This window comes from Colossoma macropomum, unplaced genomic scaffold (assembly GCF_904425465.1).
Source record: "Colossoma macropomum unplaced genomic scaffold, Colossoma_macropomum, whole genome shotgun sequence".
Taxonomy (NCBI): domain Eukaryota; kingdom Metazoa; phylum Chordata; class Actinopteri; order Characiformes; family Serrasalmidae; genus Colossoma; species Colossoma macropomum.
This window is the reverse complement of record NW_023494793.1, coordinates 35,660,155-35,676,381: the sequence shown is the minus strand read 5'-3', so window position 1 is coordinate 35,676,381 and position 16,227 is coordinate 35,660,155. Positions and strand designations below refer to the sequence as shown.

The 16,227-nt window shown below is 39.7% G+C and overlaps 1 protein-coding gene across 1 annotated transcript in view; it reads right to left on the bottom strand.

The window, feature by feature from the left end:
• The window catches only part of LOC118813827 (fibrinogen C domain containing 1), a 93,216-nt gene extending 77,249 nt beyond the window's left edge, over positions 1-15,967 (bottom strand). The window contains exons 1-2 of the mRNA XM_036579384.1: positions 15,588-15,967; positions 15,290-15,372 (exon numbers count right to left, since the gene is read on the bottom strand). Coding sequence (XP_036435277.1) covers positions 15,290-15,361 — 72 coding nt within the window. The 5' untranslated portion in view covers positions 15,362-15,372; positions 15,588-15,967. The remainder of the gene's footprint in view (positions 1-15,289; positions 15,373-15,587) is intronic.
• Positions 15,968-16,227: the final 260 nt, after the last annotated feature.

Below are 16,227 nucleotides of genomic sequence, written 5' to 3'. Positions count from 1 at the left end.
AACAATGAATTAAAAACAGGCTATTTTTGTAGCTTAGTTTCCATATATGGACTGCACAGACTGGCAAGTGAACAGCATGATGTGAAACTTTATCAATGTTTACATCAAATAAAATTTTATTTTTAAAAAGCGAGTTTTTCAAAATATGGGCCCTTTAAGATAAACAGACAAATGTTAATTGTTTTGTTTTCACCTCAGCTAACGTTTCTAGCCTAGTCACATCATATTTCACCTTAAACCTTTGAGTTAAGACACACTGAGTTCATAAAGAGTTAGAGAACTTCAGCTTTTTGTTGATCTGCTAGCCAGTGCCTCTGAGAGTCTCTGGCATTGGGCAGCAGTGCCAAAGGCTCTCAGACAATGTGAAGCTTCTCCTTCACTGTGCAGCAGCCTTTAGCCAGCTGCAGTAGTCTTTCTATGCTTTTTTCTTTAGACTAAACAAATAGAAACTCTGACCTAACAAAAGATGCAGGCTCTACGCTGCCCTCTGGAGGAGCATAAAGGTCAGACATCTCTTAATTCTTCGAAATGAAACCGTAAAATGTTAGAGAGAAACTAATTTACTATTCAGTATTTCACATTTTCATGACTATTTGAATATTCAAAGATTCAGACCCATCCCTAATGTCATACAGCGTCAGAATCAACATAAACCTATGTGAGATTAATTAATTACAAAGTCTATTTGAGACGACTTAACTACGCAACATGGTTTGAGGTAAGTGTGTGATGAATTTGGCATGCAGTTAACACAATGCTAACTGAGGTACAAGCTTCCACTACTTGTTAGTCACATTCGCTTTGCAATAGAAATTGAGCTTAAGACTTCAGACTATAATTGAGGTAATGAGAAAATTGTGCAAATTATTTTTTTTTGCCAAACTATAGCTTTAAGGCTATGAAGGTTTTGAAACCCTCATCACTGGGCTATTGAAGCTCATAGCCATGACTAAAAATTAAAGACTGTATAGTAAGGTTCCCTCAGAGCCAAGGGCAAGTCAACAAAATCCCTTTATTGTTCCCAAAGTCCATCTTTTCAGCTATTTAACAACTGGTTTACCACTTTGCATCACTAAAATGTGTCAATAAGGCAATGAAGGAAGAATATATATGCTTTCTCACAGTGTACTCTGACAGTGAGGGTAAAGCAGAGGGAGACAGACAGGTAAGAATGTCCAGTGATGTGACAACATACTTTTTCAGGATTGGTCATAGCACTCTCTGAAAATAGTAAGCATGTATTGGTGCAATAGTACATGTAAAGGTATTTACTGATAAGGTGTTAAGAGCTCTGTGTTCTTTTGCACCATCTCAGAGGAAATAAGAGGTTGTGGTTGTGCAGCGGGGAAATCAGTGCCTCGGCAGCACCCTCTCGCTCAGGAAATTGCAGCCATCTGCGGCTGGAGTGGGGCTGCAAACTCCCGTCATCACATTTTAATCATACACCACCAATGCTGACCTCTTAGCCTCTTACAGCTCTAAATGACTTGGGGTAAAGAACTTCTACAGGGTGCACTTGTGTGTGTGGTTATGTGTGTGTGTCTGTTCGTGTGGACAACATTCCAGTTGTTTTTATATGAGAGGGCTCTTCAGTGCCCAGTATTTGCTGTCATGTTTTACGCATTTGCATGCAACTAAAGTTGCCTAACTAAGACCTGCACAACTGACTAATGACATAATTTAGCCTTGGTGATGGCTCCACTGTGTGCACCTAACTGTGTGTGTGTGGGTGTGTGAGAGACTGTGCACTGTGTGTAAATCTGAGGAGTATCAGGCTATAGCGACACTGCCTACTCTCGGCAGGTTTCCCTGTCAGCGCACTCCAAGGACAGGCAGTGAAGTGTGCAGGCACCGATTTGTCTTTTAGCCTGCACTGGGGCTGCAGAAAGCACTGTCTGCAGGGCTGCTATAAGTCACCATGCTCTCTCGTCCTCTCTCTCTCTCTGCTCCCGCTGGACAAGCACACGAGACACAGCCCCACTATGCTCTGTCTCACTCACCAGATCAGAGGTACTGGAGGACAAGGGATTCACTCATACAGCCAGGAAAGAGCACACATGCACACACACACACACACACACACACACACACACACACACACACACACACACACACACAAAACCTAGAGACATAACCTGTATTAGTTCTAGGCCTGAACGATATCTCAAAGTAATTGACACAATATTTTCTTGTTTAAGAAAAGGGACTATTGATTACCTTGGCAACCTCGTCCCCCAACCCCTGAAAACACACACACATACACACACACACACACACACACACACATACACACACAAACACTGTGTGCTAGGGGTGAGAAATATGGAACAAATATTATATCATGATACTTTAACACATTTTCACGTTAGACAATACATATCGCAATATTTTGACATAGACAAAAAGCTCCTATAGAGCCAAACAGGGACAGACGACATGGCAAAAATATATTACAATACTTCCAGACATTTTCAGGATATAGAATATTTATACAATGTACACAATAAATATTTTCATTTTTCTGAGATTTAATTAGATGGAACAGACAATGTGACATATAAAAAATCCTATGATAATAATAATAATATTAATAACAATAATGATAATAATAATAATGTTAAACCTACAACTACAATATTTTTATTCAATGATTTACAAACTGCACTGCACTATATCCAAATAAACAGCCTGATTATGTTCAATTTGTAATAAACTGTACTGACGATATCCAAAATGCGCTAGAAAAACAAATATTGTGACCTAAATTCTGTGCTATTTTTAGCAGTTTTTTTATCTTTTTTTATCAAAGTGCTAAGTAAACACTACACAACCTTTACCCTGATTTGCTACCAGGCTTAATCTGTTAGGACTTTGAAAGTCGTGAATTGCATCCAAGGCTTTACATAATATTTGTACAAAAAAAATCCCATTTGCAAAGTTGTTACTGCAAAAAGATTTCATGAGCTCCTGCAGAGTGACTTGCATGAGCTCCCTGCTGGAGAAAGCTTAGACTGCTGCACATGCGTTAAATGAGCTCTGAAGTCATATCCATGTGCGCTACAAATAAAAACAAATGAGCAGTTTTTCATCACTACACTGGAGGTACTCTAGTATTCAGCTATAGACGTTTGTGAGAAACCATGACGTTAAATGTTCTGCATTTTACATCTTGTCTGAACCAGTTTATATAGTTTTGAAATTTTCCTTCATTTTGGTTTCTTGTTTTGAAGTTTAGTTTCTGTTAGCTTTAAGGGTGCACTGATAGATTTTTAAAATTATTTTATGAAAAGTAGTAGTTTTAGCTGAGTCATTTTAGTTTTGTGTTATGATGAACACTGTGATAGGTACTTGGTAAGTGTATAATAAAATTAACACAGCAGTAGACTGAGCTCGGCTCAGCTCCGGCTTACCTTAAAGACAACAAACACACTTCTAAACTCTCATTAACCCACTGAAAAAAAACTAAAGTCTTTTTCTTAGTTATTCCTTTTTCATTTTAGTTTTGCAGTGGACATCATAGTTTTGATTTAGTTTTCTTGGATTTTTGAGAACTGACCATTTCATATTTATCAGAGTTTACAAGCCAGCTTTTTTTCATTGCTACTTTTTGTTTTGGTAATAGTTTTAACTAACAATAATAACCCTGGTCTGACTTACTAATGCCCTAAAAAACTCCACTGGTTAGCAGAAAAAGAGAATAAAACTGCATGCACATATTTTTACTGTTATTTAGCAAGTGGTTTGAAATGAAATTAGTCCTTTTTTCACTTCTTTCAGTTTTCTTTACCATATGATAGTTATCGCCTTTAAAGCATGGTAACTGGCTTCTTTCATCACCGATATTTGATTACATCAGTCCATCACCCAGGCCTTAGTTAACATATCAGATCAGTGGCACAGGAAAATGGCACACACACACACAAATACACACACATTCAAATTCATGCACACACATGTAGGCAGCAGAGTGACTATATTACTAGTGGCATCATGAAAAATGGAGGCACTGGTCGCCTGTGCGTTACATACACCTACACACGGTATGAGAGGAAGTGCACTGCAAACACCAAATTAACAGAAAATCACATGAGCCAACTTATACGAAAGGTATTATTATTATTAGGGTGACCAGATCAGAACTGCCCAGTTGCAGAATAGCAGGAAAATACAAGACAAAGGGGCTGTAAATCAGTTTGGTCTGTTGATTATTTTATTGGTAACCAGGGTAACCTGCTGTATACAGACTATTTATATTCAACAACATGAATGAAGTATGATTACAGCACGCCTCTACAGAATATAGCAAATAACCTAAGACACAACTTGCATGGGAAAAGGGGTGATATAAATAACCTGCGCACACATACTTATTGAATAAGGACCATGAAGATATTTAATGTAGGATATTTTGTGACCTGAATCTTTAGGCTGCTTAAAAATGACACTTTTTTCTCCATTTAGCAGATTTTTCTTTGGTTGTTTACCTCATTTTCTCAAGCTAGATTTCAGTCTCCTCTTTGACTCCACCATCAACACTTTCATGTTTGCTCAACAACAGCATATTTTAGAAAGTGTGTGCGTATGATTACTGAAGCAAGGTATTACGAGAAGGACATGCTCATTTTTTGTTAGGGCGGTCAAATGATATAGTTTTAACCAAAAAATTAGCACTAAAAATATTATTTTGGGTATCACTGTAACACCTTTGAAATGCGAGACTACAGCATTGACATCCTGGACAAAAAGCAAGCGATAAAATAAAAATATGTACAAAAAAGTTTGGAATTTTTGCTTTACAGCAGCTTGTTTCAATCAAATTGACTATTAGTGCTAATATTTACATAAAGATGTCCTTTCCTGAAAAACACTCACTTCACAATGTCATTTTTTAGGTTTATTAAGAAAAATTTGTTTGATGTGTTTCCACCTCTAATTTTAATGTATGCTGCAATCTCTTTGTATCTTTGACTTACTTGACTTTCACATAACCTACTGATAAGGAAATTTTGTTAATTTGATTTTAGTTTTTTATATCATTATTATTTCTCCACCTGGACTGAATGTGAGAGATCATGTTTCTCTATCATATAGAGCTGTGTGAGCATTTTCCATTCAGAAAGGCTGTAGCTTTTTCTGGATATCCCTCTCTGTTAAAATGCATTTTAAAAGCACTCCTGTCTCCTTACATGTATAAGAGGCTTTTATGCATAAATGCCAGAAAAAACAATTCCAGTGTAAGTTTTTGCAACATTTCAGGTAACAATAAACAGTTTATTCACTAAAGTTGAATGTAAAAAATGGTCAACATTCACAAAATAGTAACAACAATTTCTGTTTCCATAGCCTACATTGAAAAATTTTTTTGGGAAAAAAAAAATTGGTTGGAAAATTATCTAGTGATTCATTCAAGCATAGTATGTTTTATTTGAGACACAGAACTTTAAAATAAAATATTTAAGAAGTGGATTTGAATTAATATCAGGACTTTCAGACACTTATCTTGTTTAGTCTATCTAGGCTAGACAGAGTTAGTATCAGTATTGGCACAGTCTCTATAGGAAAGTCAATCATACAAGACCAGGCACCTATTTCTGGGAACAGGGAGAGACATATAAATGCGAAACGCAAAGTCACATTAACGTTTCTAAAATAAAGCATAAAAACATGCTTTTTCACCTTGTTCTTGCTACTGCACATATCTCCACAAAGGGTTTTCCCCCTTGTGGCTTTACCTGCAAACTGACTGTATCTTTTTAGGGAAGTAGGGTGGAACATTCCCCGTAAAAAGCCACAGTGTTGAACGTTACGAGCTTTCCCATTATTTTTTTAACTTGTGAACTGTCACCTCTTTTGCAATGTCCCTGGTATCAGTATCAGAAGGGAAAAGGTTGGTATCAGTGCATCCCTAACACACACACACATCAACATGTCAAGAGAGGGCCATACCAGTCATTGATAACTGCACTGGCTCCACTGTGAATTGATCCCAAAACAAACATTATCTTGAGTGTGTGTGTGTGTAACTATGTCTATGCGTGTGTTTGTGCACAGTGAGAGGAACACTGTGTATCTTTGTACATGAGGAGAATGCAAGCTGTCTTTGACTGCCTTCTTACCCCAGTTCAAAGGAGGAAAAAACAACCAGGGGAAATCCATTTGTGACATTTTCGTTTGTGACTCTCAAATGAGGAGAACGCCGCAGGAGCTATACCTAATTTTACAAAGGAAATTGTGATGTGCTTCCAATATTTGACAGAGGCAAAATGGAGCAAGTGATACAGAGGCAGCTCTTGCCATGCCCTTGATAAGGAGCTGGTTCACTAGTTTAGAAGTCCCGGAGGACATTGCGCTGCACGGCAGCACTCACATGCACACCGTTGCCAAATTTCCCAGCACAACAATACAAAGGTGTCACAGTAAATTGTTTAAACTCAGTGCCTGAGAAGATAAATGCTCAGCGAGGTAGCACTTTAAAGGAAAAGCAAATGGAAGCATTTTATCACCTGGAAAGTCATAGCCTGTGTTGGGTTATCAGGGTCATTCATTTCAGTTACCTTCTCGTTGCTCTTCTCCAGAGCCACATTTAGGGGCTTTGCAGCAGCACATACATACACACATATACAACCGCACACACATAAACTGAGAGAAAATGCTCTACTTATGGAAGTAATAACATAATTTGCTATGGAATTAATCCACTGCTCCATACATCACTGCAATAATCCTTATGAACAAATATTTAAGTAGTCCACTGAAGGTAATGGAGAGTAGTTACTTCACTTAATAGGCTTTGTCAAGGATCTGCACCTAACGGACGTATTCCTGTGTTTGCAGTGTTTAACATTTACCCCTAAACCACTCAGGAGAAAATAATCCACTTCTACATCATTTATTCTATTTGCTTTAATGCTAGGGCTGTAACAAAGCATTGTGACATTGTTGAATCTCAGTTCAAAGCTGTGGAGGTGCGACATTGTGTTATAGAGAACTGACATTTCATTTACTACGCCATCTAATATAACTGCATATTTTGAACACCAAAGTTTGCAAATGATCAGCACCAATCAACTCACTCCAGCAATCCTCCTGCTTCCCAACACTAACGTCCATAATAAACTGTGAAACAACATGATTGTAATCAAGATTTTTCTGCATTTAAATTCTGTTCAAAATATGAGAACACCGAATCAGGAACCCAGTGTCGTAGGGCTGGCCCGAATAATTTGTCCATTACGTTGGAATTAGTTTCCTTATTTAGTATTCGGAAGCTTCGTCTTTTGTTAACGCTTTAGACCTCACCAGGGTTCTGAAACGCTCTTGTGGATTCCTGACAATGATTAGAGACAGAGGCTTATATTTCACAGTTTTAAACAAAACATTTCATCATAAAAAAGGAAAAAAGGCAATTAGTTTACAATAAATGTGATATTAGGCTACAAAAAATCAAGTCATACCCAGGTAATGTTAGCCAAAGGCTGAACATAGGCAAACATCCCCTCTATGATTTCACACATCACCCCTTCACTTTTGAAAAACTGAAGCAAGGTAAGTCTGTGAAATACATTTTAATGGCAAACAACTTTGAACAAAGAGAAATTTGTTTGGCTATAATTTTGACTGTTGGCTACAATTTTAAAGACATTAAGGCGTATTAGCTCAGCACATCCTGAGTAATTTATCCACCATGGAGCTGAGAAACAAAGATTTTAAGAGATTTACATCTTGAACTTACTTCTGTGTCATTGCTGCTATCTAGATAAGCAAAATCCCAGTCAGACTCCTCCGTCTCCTCTTCTCATATAACACTGCAGCACTTCTGTCTCAAGGTATCTTTGGGATGTCAATCGTAAAAAGGATGTATAAATGTATAATGCTGATTATTACAAATAGAAAACTGGAATATTCTGAATTTAAAAACTGAATGAACATCCTTAAAATAATGGATTATGTAAATATTGGTGTTTCTAAGAGTAGTATTGAGAACGAGTCTTTGAGTACTTGTTCAGAGACACTGACAGCCTGTAAAATGTTGATCTGGTCAGCGCTACAGAGTTGTGAATCAAACTGAATCAGTTTGGTTGCATTGTTTTTCGTTTTGTTTGATATATATGAATCATATTGATTACAATAAATGATAAAATCATCATCGACATTTTCAGCCTGCATCCCACAACTTATATCAATGATACTGTAGATTTGGCATTACAAAAATAGATATTTATAAGCATATGACAAAAATCAAAATACATTAAAATACATTATATGCCTTTATGCAGAATAACAGTCCGGTCATGGTGAGTAGAATCAATATATTAAAAACACAAAATTAAAAAATATTTATCATTAAATTTAATATGTTTTCTGCACTCAAGATGTTGAAACCAGTAGCTTAGTGCTTACCAATACCACTAACTTAACTTTAAGACAAGGATCATTGTGGATTACCCAGTAATTTGCCATCAGCAGATGTGAATTCTGCGTTTTTCACACTAGGAGGCGCCGAGCTGATTAAACGACAGAGCTTGTTATGGTCTTATGATGCAGAGACTAATTAGTTTGTCCACAATAAATTCTATTTCTGTGTCCACTGTCCCAGATGACAGCTGCCAAAGCTGCTCTGAAGTATAAAACAGACTTTGTGTCTTTGTGTCTGAGCACTGTAATTGCCCTCCCCTTTTAGCATTTCAACTTGAGCTCCACTTTCATCTTCTGCGTGTTTTTACTTTAAATTCTTGGAAGTCAGTGACCAGCTGCCTTCAGAGGTCACAGCCATTTGCACCTCCTCCGGGTAACGTCACCAGGGAGACGACCCCCAGTGTTGCAGTGGCTAAGCTAACAGGCCTTTAAAAGCTGCCAGGGAATCCCTTGCGACATGCAAGACGTTGGGCTTATTATGGAAACACAAACGGGGAATAAAGGGGTCACATTGAATGGAACATAAACAGAGAGAAAACTGCAAGTCAGAAGTGGAGAAAGCAGTGAATATGTAGAGTTTAGTGAGAAAGAAGGACGAAGTGCTGAGAGGAACAGTTACCTTTCTTCCGCGTCAGCTTGGACTGCACGTCTGATGTGCCTTTTAAGTGCTGTTATTTTCTCCCACACTTGTTTACAATTGTGCCTTGGAGTCTTATATGGATGAGTTTAATAATAGATTCCATTAAGCCACTGGTCCTGGTTTAATGACTATAGGAACAATGCTCAGGATATTATTACCCTTTACCTTTCACTGCTTTTCGTCTCCTGAGCCTGACAGTGGTATCAAATTGTAATTGCGCAAATGGGCCAGTCGTTGTAAAAGTCATGCCTCATCAGACAGCACAGTAAGTACCTGGCCAATATGGTCACAAATACGAACTTTTGTATTTATTGGAATTACACTTTATAGGCATGGAACATCATTGCAAAGGGTTGCAAATAGGTGTTTCTAAAAATCTTATTTTTCATATTTATTACTCTAATTATTCTCTAGAAAGAAATTAATACCATAAAACATATGACTAGGTAAGCATAACATCTAAAAATCTGCAATAACAATTTTCTGACTTGCAAAACACGCTCTCAGCACTCTCAACAATAGCAGATGGGACTGTTTGAAGCAGAAAAACAACAAAAAAAGGTCTGATCAAAAATTCCATTGAAAATGTGTCCATGCACTGCATCACACAAAACTGATGACACTTAACTGACAGGGGGAAAAAACAACCATCCAGTCCCTTTGGCAATACACCAGAATTATTTTGGATCAATTGAGCTTTCAATTCAGTTGATCTTTTCAACCTAAAAAACCCCCCATTGTGAAAAACACACCATTCCAGTCATGCTGCTTTATTTTCCTGTATTTTACATTTTTCAAAACTCGTTGCTCTTGCTCCACAGGGGCGTGAGCACAACCGGCACGTGCCCTTCGGCACATTTCTCTGCAGTCTCGGTGAAGCTCGGGTATATACTTCCTGTAAATCGAGGGGAAATTGGTTCATGGCTAGTTTACTTAAGATTGACTCCTCTGTTCGGGCACGAGTTCTGGAGCATCTTAACGACTCTGTAGGAAATCTATGCTGGCAGTTTGTAAGGAAACGAGCGTGTACGTAAGCAGCAGAAGAGATGCCTTAATGAGCAATCCTTCAGAGCTAACAGGCTGAGCGACATTACAGAGGGCAAGCTATCCATTAATATCTGCTCTTTATGACTTCAAGTGAAACAGCTTCCAGCAGGGTTCCAGTGCTCTGCTCCTCTGTGAAATACTGCACGCACACATGCATGGCACTCTCTAATGAAGATGCTGTTTTGGGCATGTCTGGTCAAACCAACCTGCTCCTCATGCCTTGATAGCACTACAGCTTTTCGTTATAAGGAGTCATGCTGAGTTCTTCATCAGTGCTTGAGAATTAAGTGGTGCTTTGAGACAGAATCAAATCCGACACCATCACATGCTTCTGCTCGCATTGATTGATCCTAAAAGATGTCTACTGTCACAGAGTGTTCTTCCAGAAAAGTTCTGTGTCGGGATTCATAAAAGACGCTTAAAATAGGAGCGCTGTTTCGGGATCAGGTTTCTGGCTTCTGGTTCTTTGTTAGTAAGAGAAACTGATTCGGAAACAGCACTAGTACCAGCGCTGAGGTTAATTCCATTAATTCAGATCTTAAATTTAGTTTACAAAGTAAACTAATTGCCTGAAAACTCTTCTTAATAAATATCAGGAAATGTCTATGACAAGCTGAAGTTGAGATCACTGGTGCAGCTGACTCCAGACCGAACTGAATAGATTTGGCTCCAGCTCTAACCCTTTTTACTCTTAAAAACAGAGCTCATGGTCACATCCAAGTGTTTCATTATCACTTTTTTTGGCATACGGACCCTTTCAGGTTGAATGGGAATAAGAACATGCTTCATTTCGTGAAAAACGTGTGGAAGAAGTACTGCCAAAGGAAATAAGTGAAAGCAAGGCAGTATACTGAGGGCAATTAGAGGAGTATCTTTCACAAATGTCAAGAAGCCAACCTCCAGCAAATTAGCTTGTTTTCTTTTTTAGTGACACTCTCTTGAAGGAGACAGTGAAGTGTAATTAAAACTTATTTATCACTAACCCTGGTTATGAAAAGGGAACATGACAGAAACACAGCAAGAGAGACACATTGAAACTTGTGTCAGAGGTTAATGAACTAAAACACACTCACTCCAAGAAACAGCGTGCCACTCACAAACATTACTGGAGAGACAAATACAGGGAGAGAGAGAGAGAGACTGATGGCATTTTGATAAATAACCAGCATGTGAGAGAGCTGTTGATGTCCTGCAATCATACTCCTTTGATCTGCTCTGTTGGGGGAGCACATGCATCAGATTTTGTATCTCCTCTTACTCCCTCGCAACGCTATGATGGATATTCAACACAGACAGCCACAGAGGAGCAAAAGACATCCATCAGCAGGAGACTCGGTTAGATTTCACACCCGTCCACAATCAATGTGCTGAAACCAAGGCCAGAAGATTTAATTATACATATAGGCCTTGGCCTGGGCTGAGGTGAGGCTCTGAAATCAGGGAGATGTTTTCGTGGGCTGAGAGGCATCACTCTTAGCCAAAGAAGGAAGCATCCAGAGAATGCTGCAGGCACTGACAGGAGCTGAGGTGAGAAATACGTCGGTAGATATGTGTTGATTTAATTTGCAAACCTCAGTCATTCTGTCACTGATGTATTTATCTGAATTACAGATTTAAACAACCTGTCACTGCACATCCTGCTGAGTGTGGTGCATAATAGCCCTTAGATTTGTCACCACGTCAGCAAAACGCTATTGTATGAAACGAGTATAAGACAGCATCTTCTTTTAGCTTAGGTGTTATTAAAAGCACCAAAGATGCCACTTCCAAGAATACAAGAACTGAGGCTTTTAGCACGAGTACATTTCTCAGCTTGCGACAAATAAATAACAGCAAATAGCTGGGTGAGGAATTTGTCACAGGCCATTCATACCATTGCCATTAGTGTCAAGCCATGCCATTAGTGGACCTGCATGCAAAGACCATTTCAACCATTTCAATATGTGATAATAACCTCAGTAAAGCTGCTCTCATATAGTGGCTTATATAGTGGTTAGGAAGCATCTCTTCCACTGTAGCACTTTTCATAACGCTTGGAATTAGCACGCATTCTGCATGATGTTCAGCCATGCAGTCAAGATTGCCATTACTGCACAGTGGGGGTTTGCGTGGTATAAAGTCTGTAATTGGCATTGGCATGCTGGACAAACATTCCTTAGAAACAAATTTGGACGCAAATGTTTGAAGTGCACGTTATAAAACTGTTTCTGGGTCTATTGTGTCAGACAAACAAAAAAAAATGCACTTGGTCAACACCTTTTGTTTGCCAATCTCAAGATTAAGTTGACCTCAAAAGGCTGTGTCAGCGGGGGAGAGAGCTTTGATGGACAGAAAAAAAGACAGTGGTGGTCTACAACATCTCAAATGTCTTCAAACATGTACTGAGCTCAAGGACAGAATTTCTTCCACGGACTCAAAGACCCACTTCATCAGGGCAAAAAGCTGTTCAGCCTTGAGAACTATCCAAAACCAGCAGTTCAATCTCTAAATGCTAATAACAGCCACACTTTAAGTAAAAAAGGCCCATTTTAGAAAAGAAATGAAATGATAAAATCCTCTTTAGCACTCTGAGGCTGCTATCATCCAGGAACAGGAGTGTTTCCTCCTTTTAAAGCTGTCTGGAAGTTATAATTGCCACAGCTCATGTCTTTCGCACTATGGCAAATGCATCTCCCTGCTTTTGAGAAACCACAAACGGCAGGATTTTCCAAGCGACATGCCTCCAGTTGGAAAACAGAAAAATAAACCAATTATCTTTTTTTAATATGTGCTTAATGGGAAGCTTACTTGCATGTGAATCAAACTAATAATGCAGGTCTAATTTCTGGATGACAGACATGGCTGTAGCTTAGCTTTCTGCCATTTGGTAAGCTTTAGTAATACTACTTGGGGGTCCACTGCCCTGGCAATGAGTCCTAGTGCAAAGAATTCCTCACTGTTCCTTTGCCTTCATTACCATTTGTTACACAAATTGCTTGCACAATGCCACCAATATGACACAGTGTTTTAGGCATGGATCTCTCAGGGTGTGAAACACAGATGCTTTGTGCTTACACTATAACTCTGCTGCACACCGCTGAGAAGAGGCCTTAGCAGGTAAAACGCTTCCTGTAGCTGCCTGCCAGCCTGCGTCCCTCCGGACCCCACCAAGCCCTATTTTTACCCGGTTTTTACAGGTACACTACTAACTGGGCAGCAGCCAGCTGCTTCGTCCCATCACACTCAACTGGAAAATCATGGCACTAAGAGCAACAGAAGGGATTACAAAACGCGTCCATCAAACGTTGAGCACTCTGTTCTACTCCGCTCAGGCAGGTGAGTTTTATGCGCCCCACGAGGGCCGCTTTCTCTCCTGTGGGAGAATATTTTATTAATAAACACCAGGCAGCCAGAGTGGCAGATGAATTCACGCTGATTAATTAGCAACCCCTGAAATAACTTATGCTGTGTACAACAGGAGCAGGATGTGGGTTGAGCTGGCGAGAATGAGCAGCTCCGAGTGCCACGTGACAAAAAACGCTTGGGAGAGGCGAGGCAGGTGAATAAATGGCAGCAATTAAAAAATGCGTTGACACACAAAACAAAGGAGTGAGCCACAATGCAGACGTGACACCCAGCGTAGAAAGATTGTTAAAAAATGACATCTTACTGTAAGGATTCATAGTCACACGGTGCTGCCAGACTAAATAAGATGAGTGCAAAGAGAAATCGCATAAGGCTTGTGGTACTAATGAACAGATGTTATAGCCTTTATCCGATCCCCAGCTCCAGAGGTATGTATATCCCTCTAAATCCTCACGCCAGATTACAGTGGCTGTGAAAAAGTAGACAACAGCCAGACCATAATGATTTTAACTAGAACGCCATCGGGAGGAAAACAAGCACTGCTGCAAAAGCAGACAGAGCTATTATGCCCCTTCGGCTGAGCTGACCAGCATAGTGACTGTGCACAGATTTGATTTTTTTTTCTGTATTGCCCCCTATGCAGGAAACAGCAGCAAGAAGTTCCACCGCTCAGGAGTGAAATTATCAGACACATTGAGATCAGCATAATCCCTCATGTCTTCCTCTGTGCATAAGTGTGCGGCACATAACAGAAACAAGTGTATTCTCTGGTGGGCAGTGGGCAGGGAGCATAGTATCCCTTACCTATGACAACAAAATGTATCGCCTTTATAGCTGTTATCAGTTTTTTCACCTTGATAGTACGGGCGGGTGATATGTCTCAAAATATCATGATACTTGAAGACACAGCCAACTATATTAAGATTTTCTGGGGTCTGATAAGTTGTAACCAACACAATGCACCAGTAATGCTATCAAAATTATGAGTAATATTACTTTTATTAAAAGTGTCACATACTACACTGCACTATATCCAATTAAAGTGGACTATAAGTGGTCAGTGTTCTTTAACTATCCATGATATACTGTGACATACTTTATCACAAAAACAGTGAAATACCATCATATTGCCCAGACCTACTTGACAGTGACTAATAATGATGAAAGGCTGGAAAACAGATCCATATGTTGGCTAAAGTTGGGGACAGTGATCGCCCTGATAATCTAAGGGTCCTTTTGTATTATCAGGGCTTATAAGGCAAAGGGCATCATCATGGCCATCACAGAAATGAGCTTTATGGAAGAAAGGACATTATCAAATGGCTACCATTAATCAAAGGGCATTATCAGGCTATTATAAAACCATTAGCTAGCAACCAACTTTCCACGGTCCACTGTTGTTGTAAATGACACAAATGCAGCTCATTCCCAAGTGCGAGCTGACAGCATCTCCTCTTTCTGTGGCTGGTGATTAGATGCTGCCATAGATCTAGATTTATTGCATTTCACACACAGCTGTGTAAACAGGCATGTCAAATGAACAGTTTGTTTTTATTACATCTAAACCCAAAGCACAAGCACAACTGATGAGCATCTGTCATGTTAGGTTTAGAAAACAAGTCACACTTTACCATCATTGAGGTAACTATGCTTAGTCATTAACCTCGCCAAAGGGTGGGCGTGTTTCAGAATAACTCTGAACTAATAACATCATATTGGGCGTAATTATCTGACACAGGGAATTTAATACTAACTCATTATCCTCGCCTGGACTGGACGTGCACAGTGAGCACCATTAGCGTTAACTCGTGTTCAAATTTTGCCTCATTTCTTGTTGCCTACCTGCGATTTGTGCTGCTGTCCATCTTCGAGCTCTGAAACACTGTTCATGATTTTCCATCGATCATTTACCATTCTCTGGAATCCTTAAAATCCGAGAGTTTGCGTCATGGGTGGGGGAGAAGAGAGGGGGGGATCAGTCTTTCTTTAATTTCTCCATTAACACAAAAAAAGAGACAGTTTTTCTACAGGAGCTGGAAACTACTACCACACTATTTTCCCACAGACGGGGAGCTACAGCTGGAGCTACTGAGGACGCGACTGGAGCTCTAGCACCACTACGTTCATTTTGCATACGTACTTAGGGGACTTCTTCCCCGACAAACCAAGAAGAAGAAAAAAACGTCCGAAACGTAGTTTCTTAAATCTGGTGAACGGGAGAAGCTCCCCCCGAGTCCCTCTCACACGCCGGAGAGACGAAGGTGTGACACTTTGCGGATCATGTGCTAAACGGCGCTCGAGTGACACTGACAGGGACTCCTCAGGCAAAATACAAAAGTTCCTCGGTCCACTCTGGGAGAAAAATGTAGTTTGTAGCTTTGAAAAGATTTAAAAATAATAGTTTTACACGGTCGTTGCTGTTGCCTTATCCCTAACGACCGTTAACGTATTTAGTGACCGTTAATATAGCCTTGGTTACCGCCGCTGAAAGCTCTCGCGCCGCTGACAACACACACACAAACCCGCCTCTCGCTTCTTGCTGGAGACGTTGCCCAGTGTGAGAAACCGTTATTTTTTGCCCACCCGTATTCAGGCAAAGCCTCGGTCGACTGCGTAACGATTGGCTAGGCGCGTCTCGCGACCAACGCACTGATTGGCTGGTAGCATTCCGCCACCAAGGTTTGGATTGGTTAAATGTTGAAAGAGAAATTCTAGCCAATCACAGCTCATGGAATAGAAAAGTAGCCAATCCTAACGCAAGAAGCAGGATTCTGTTAGCC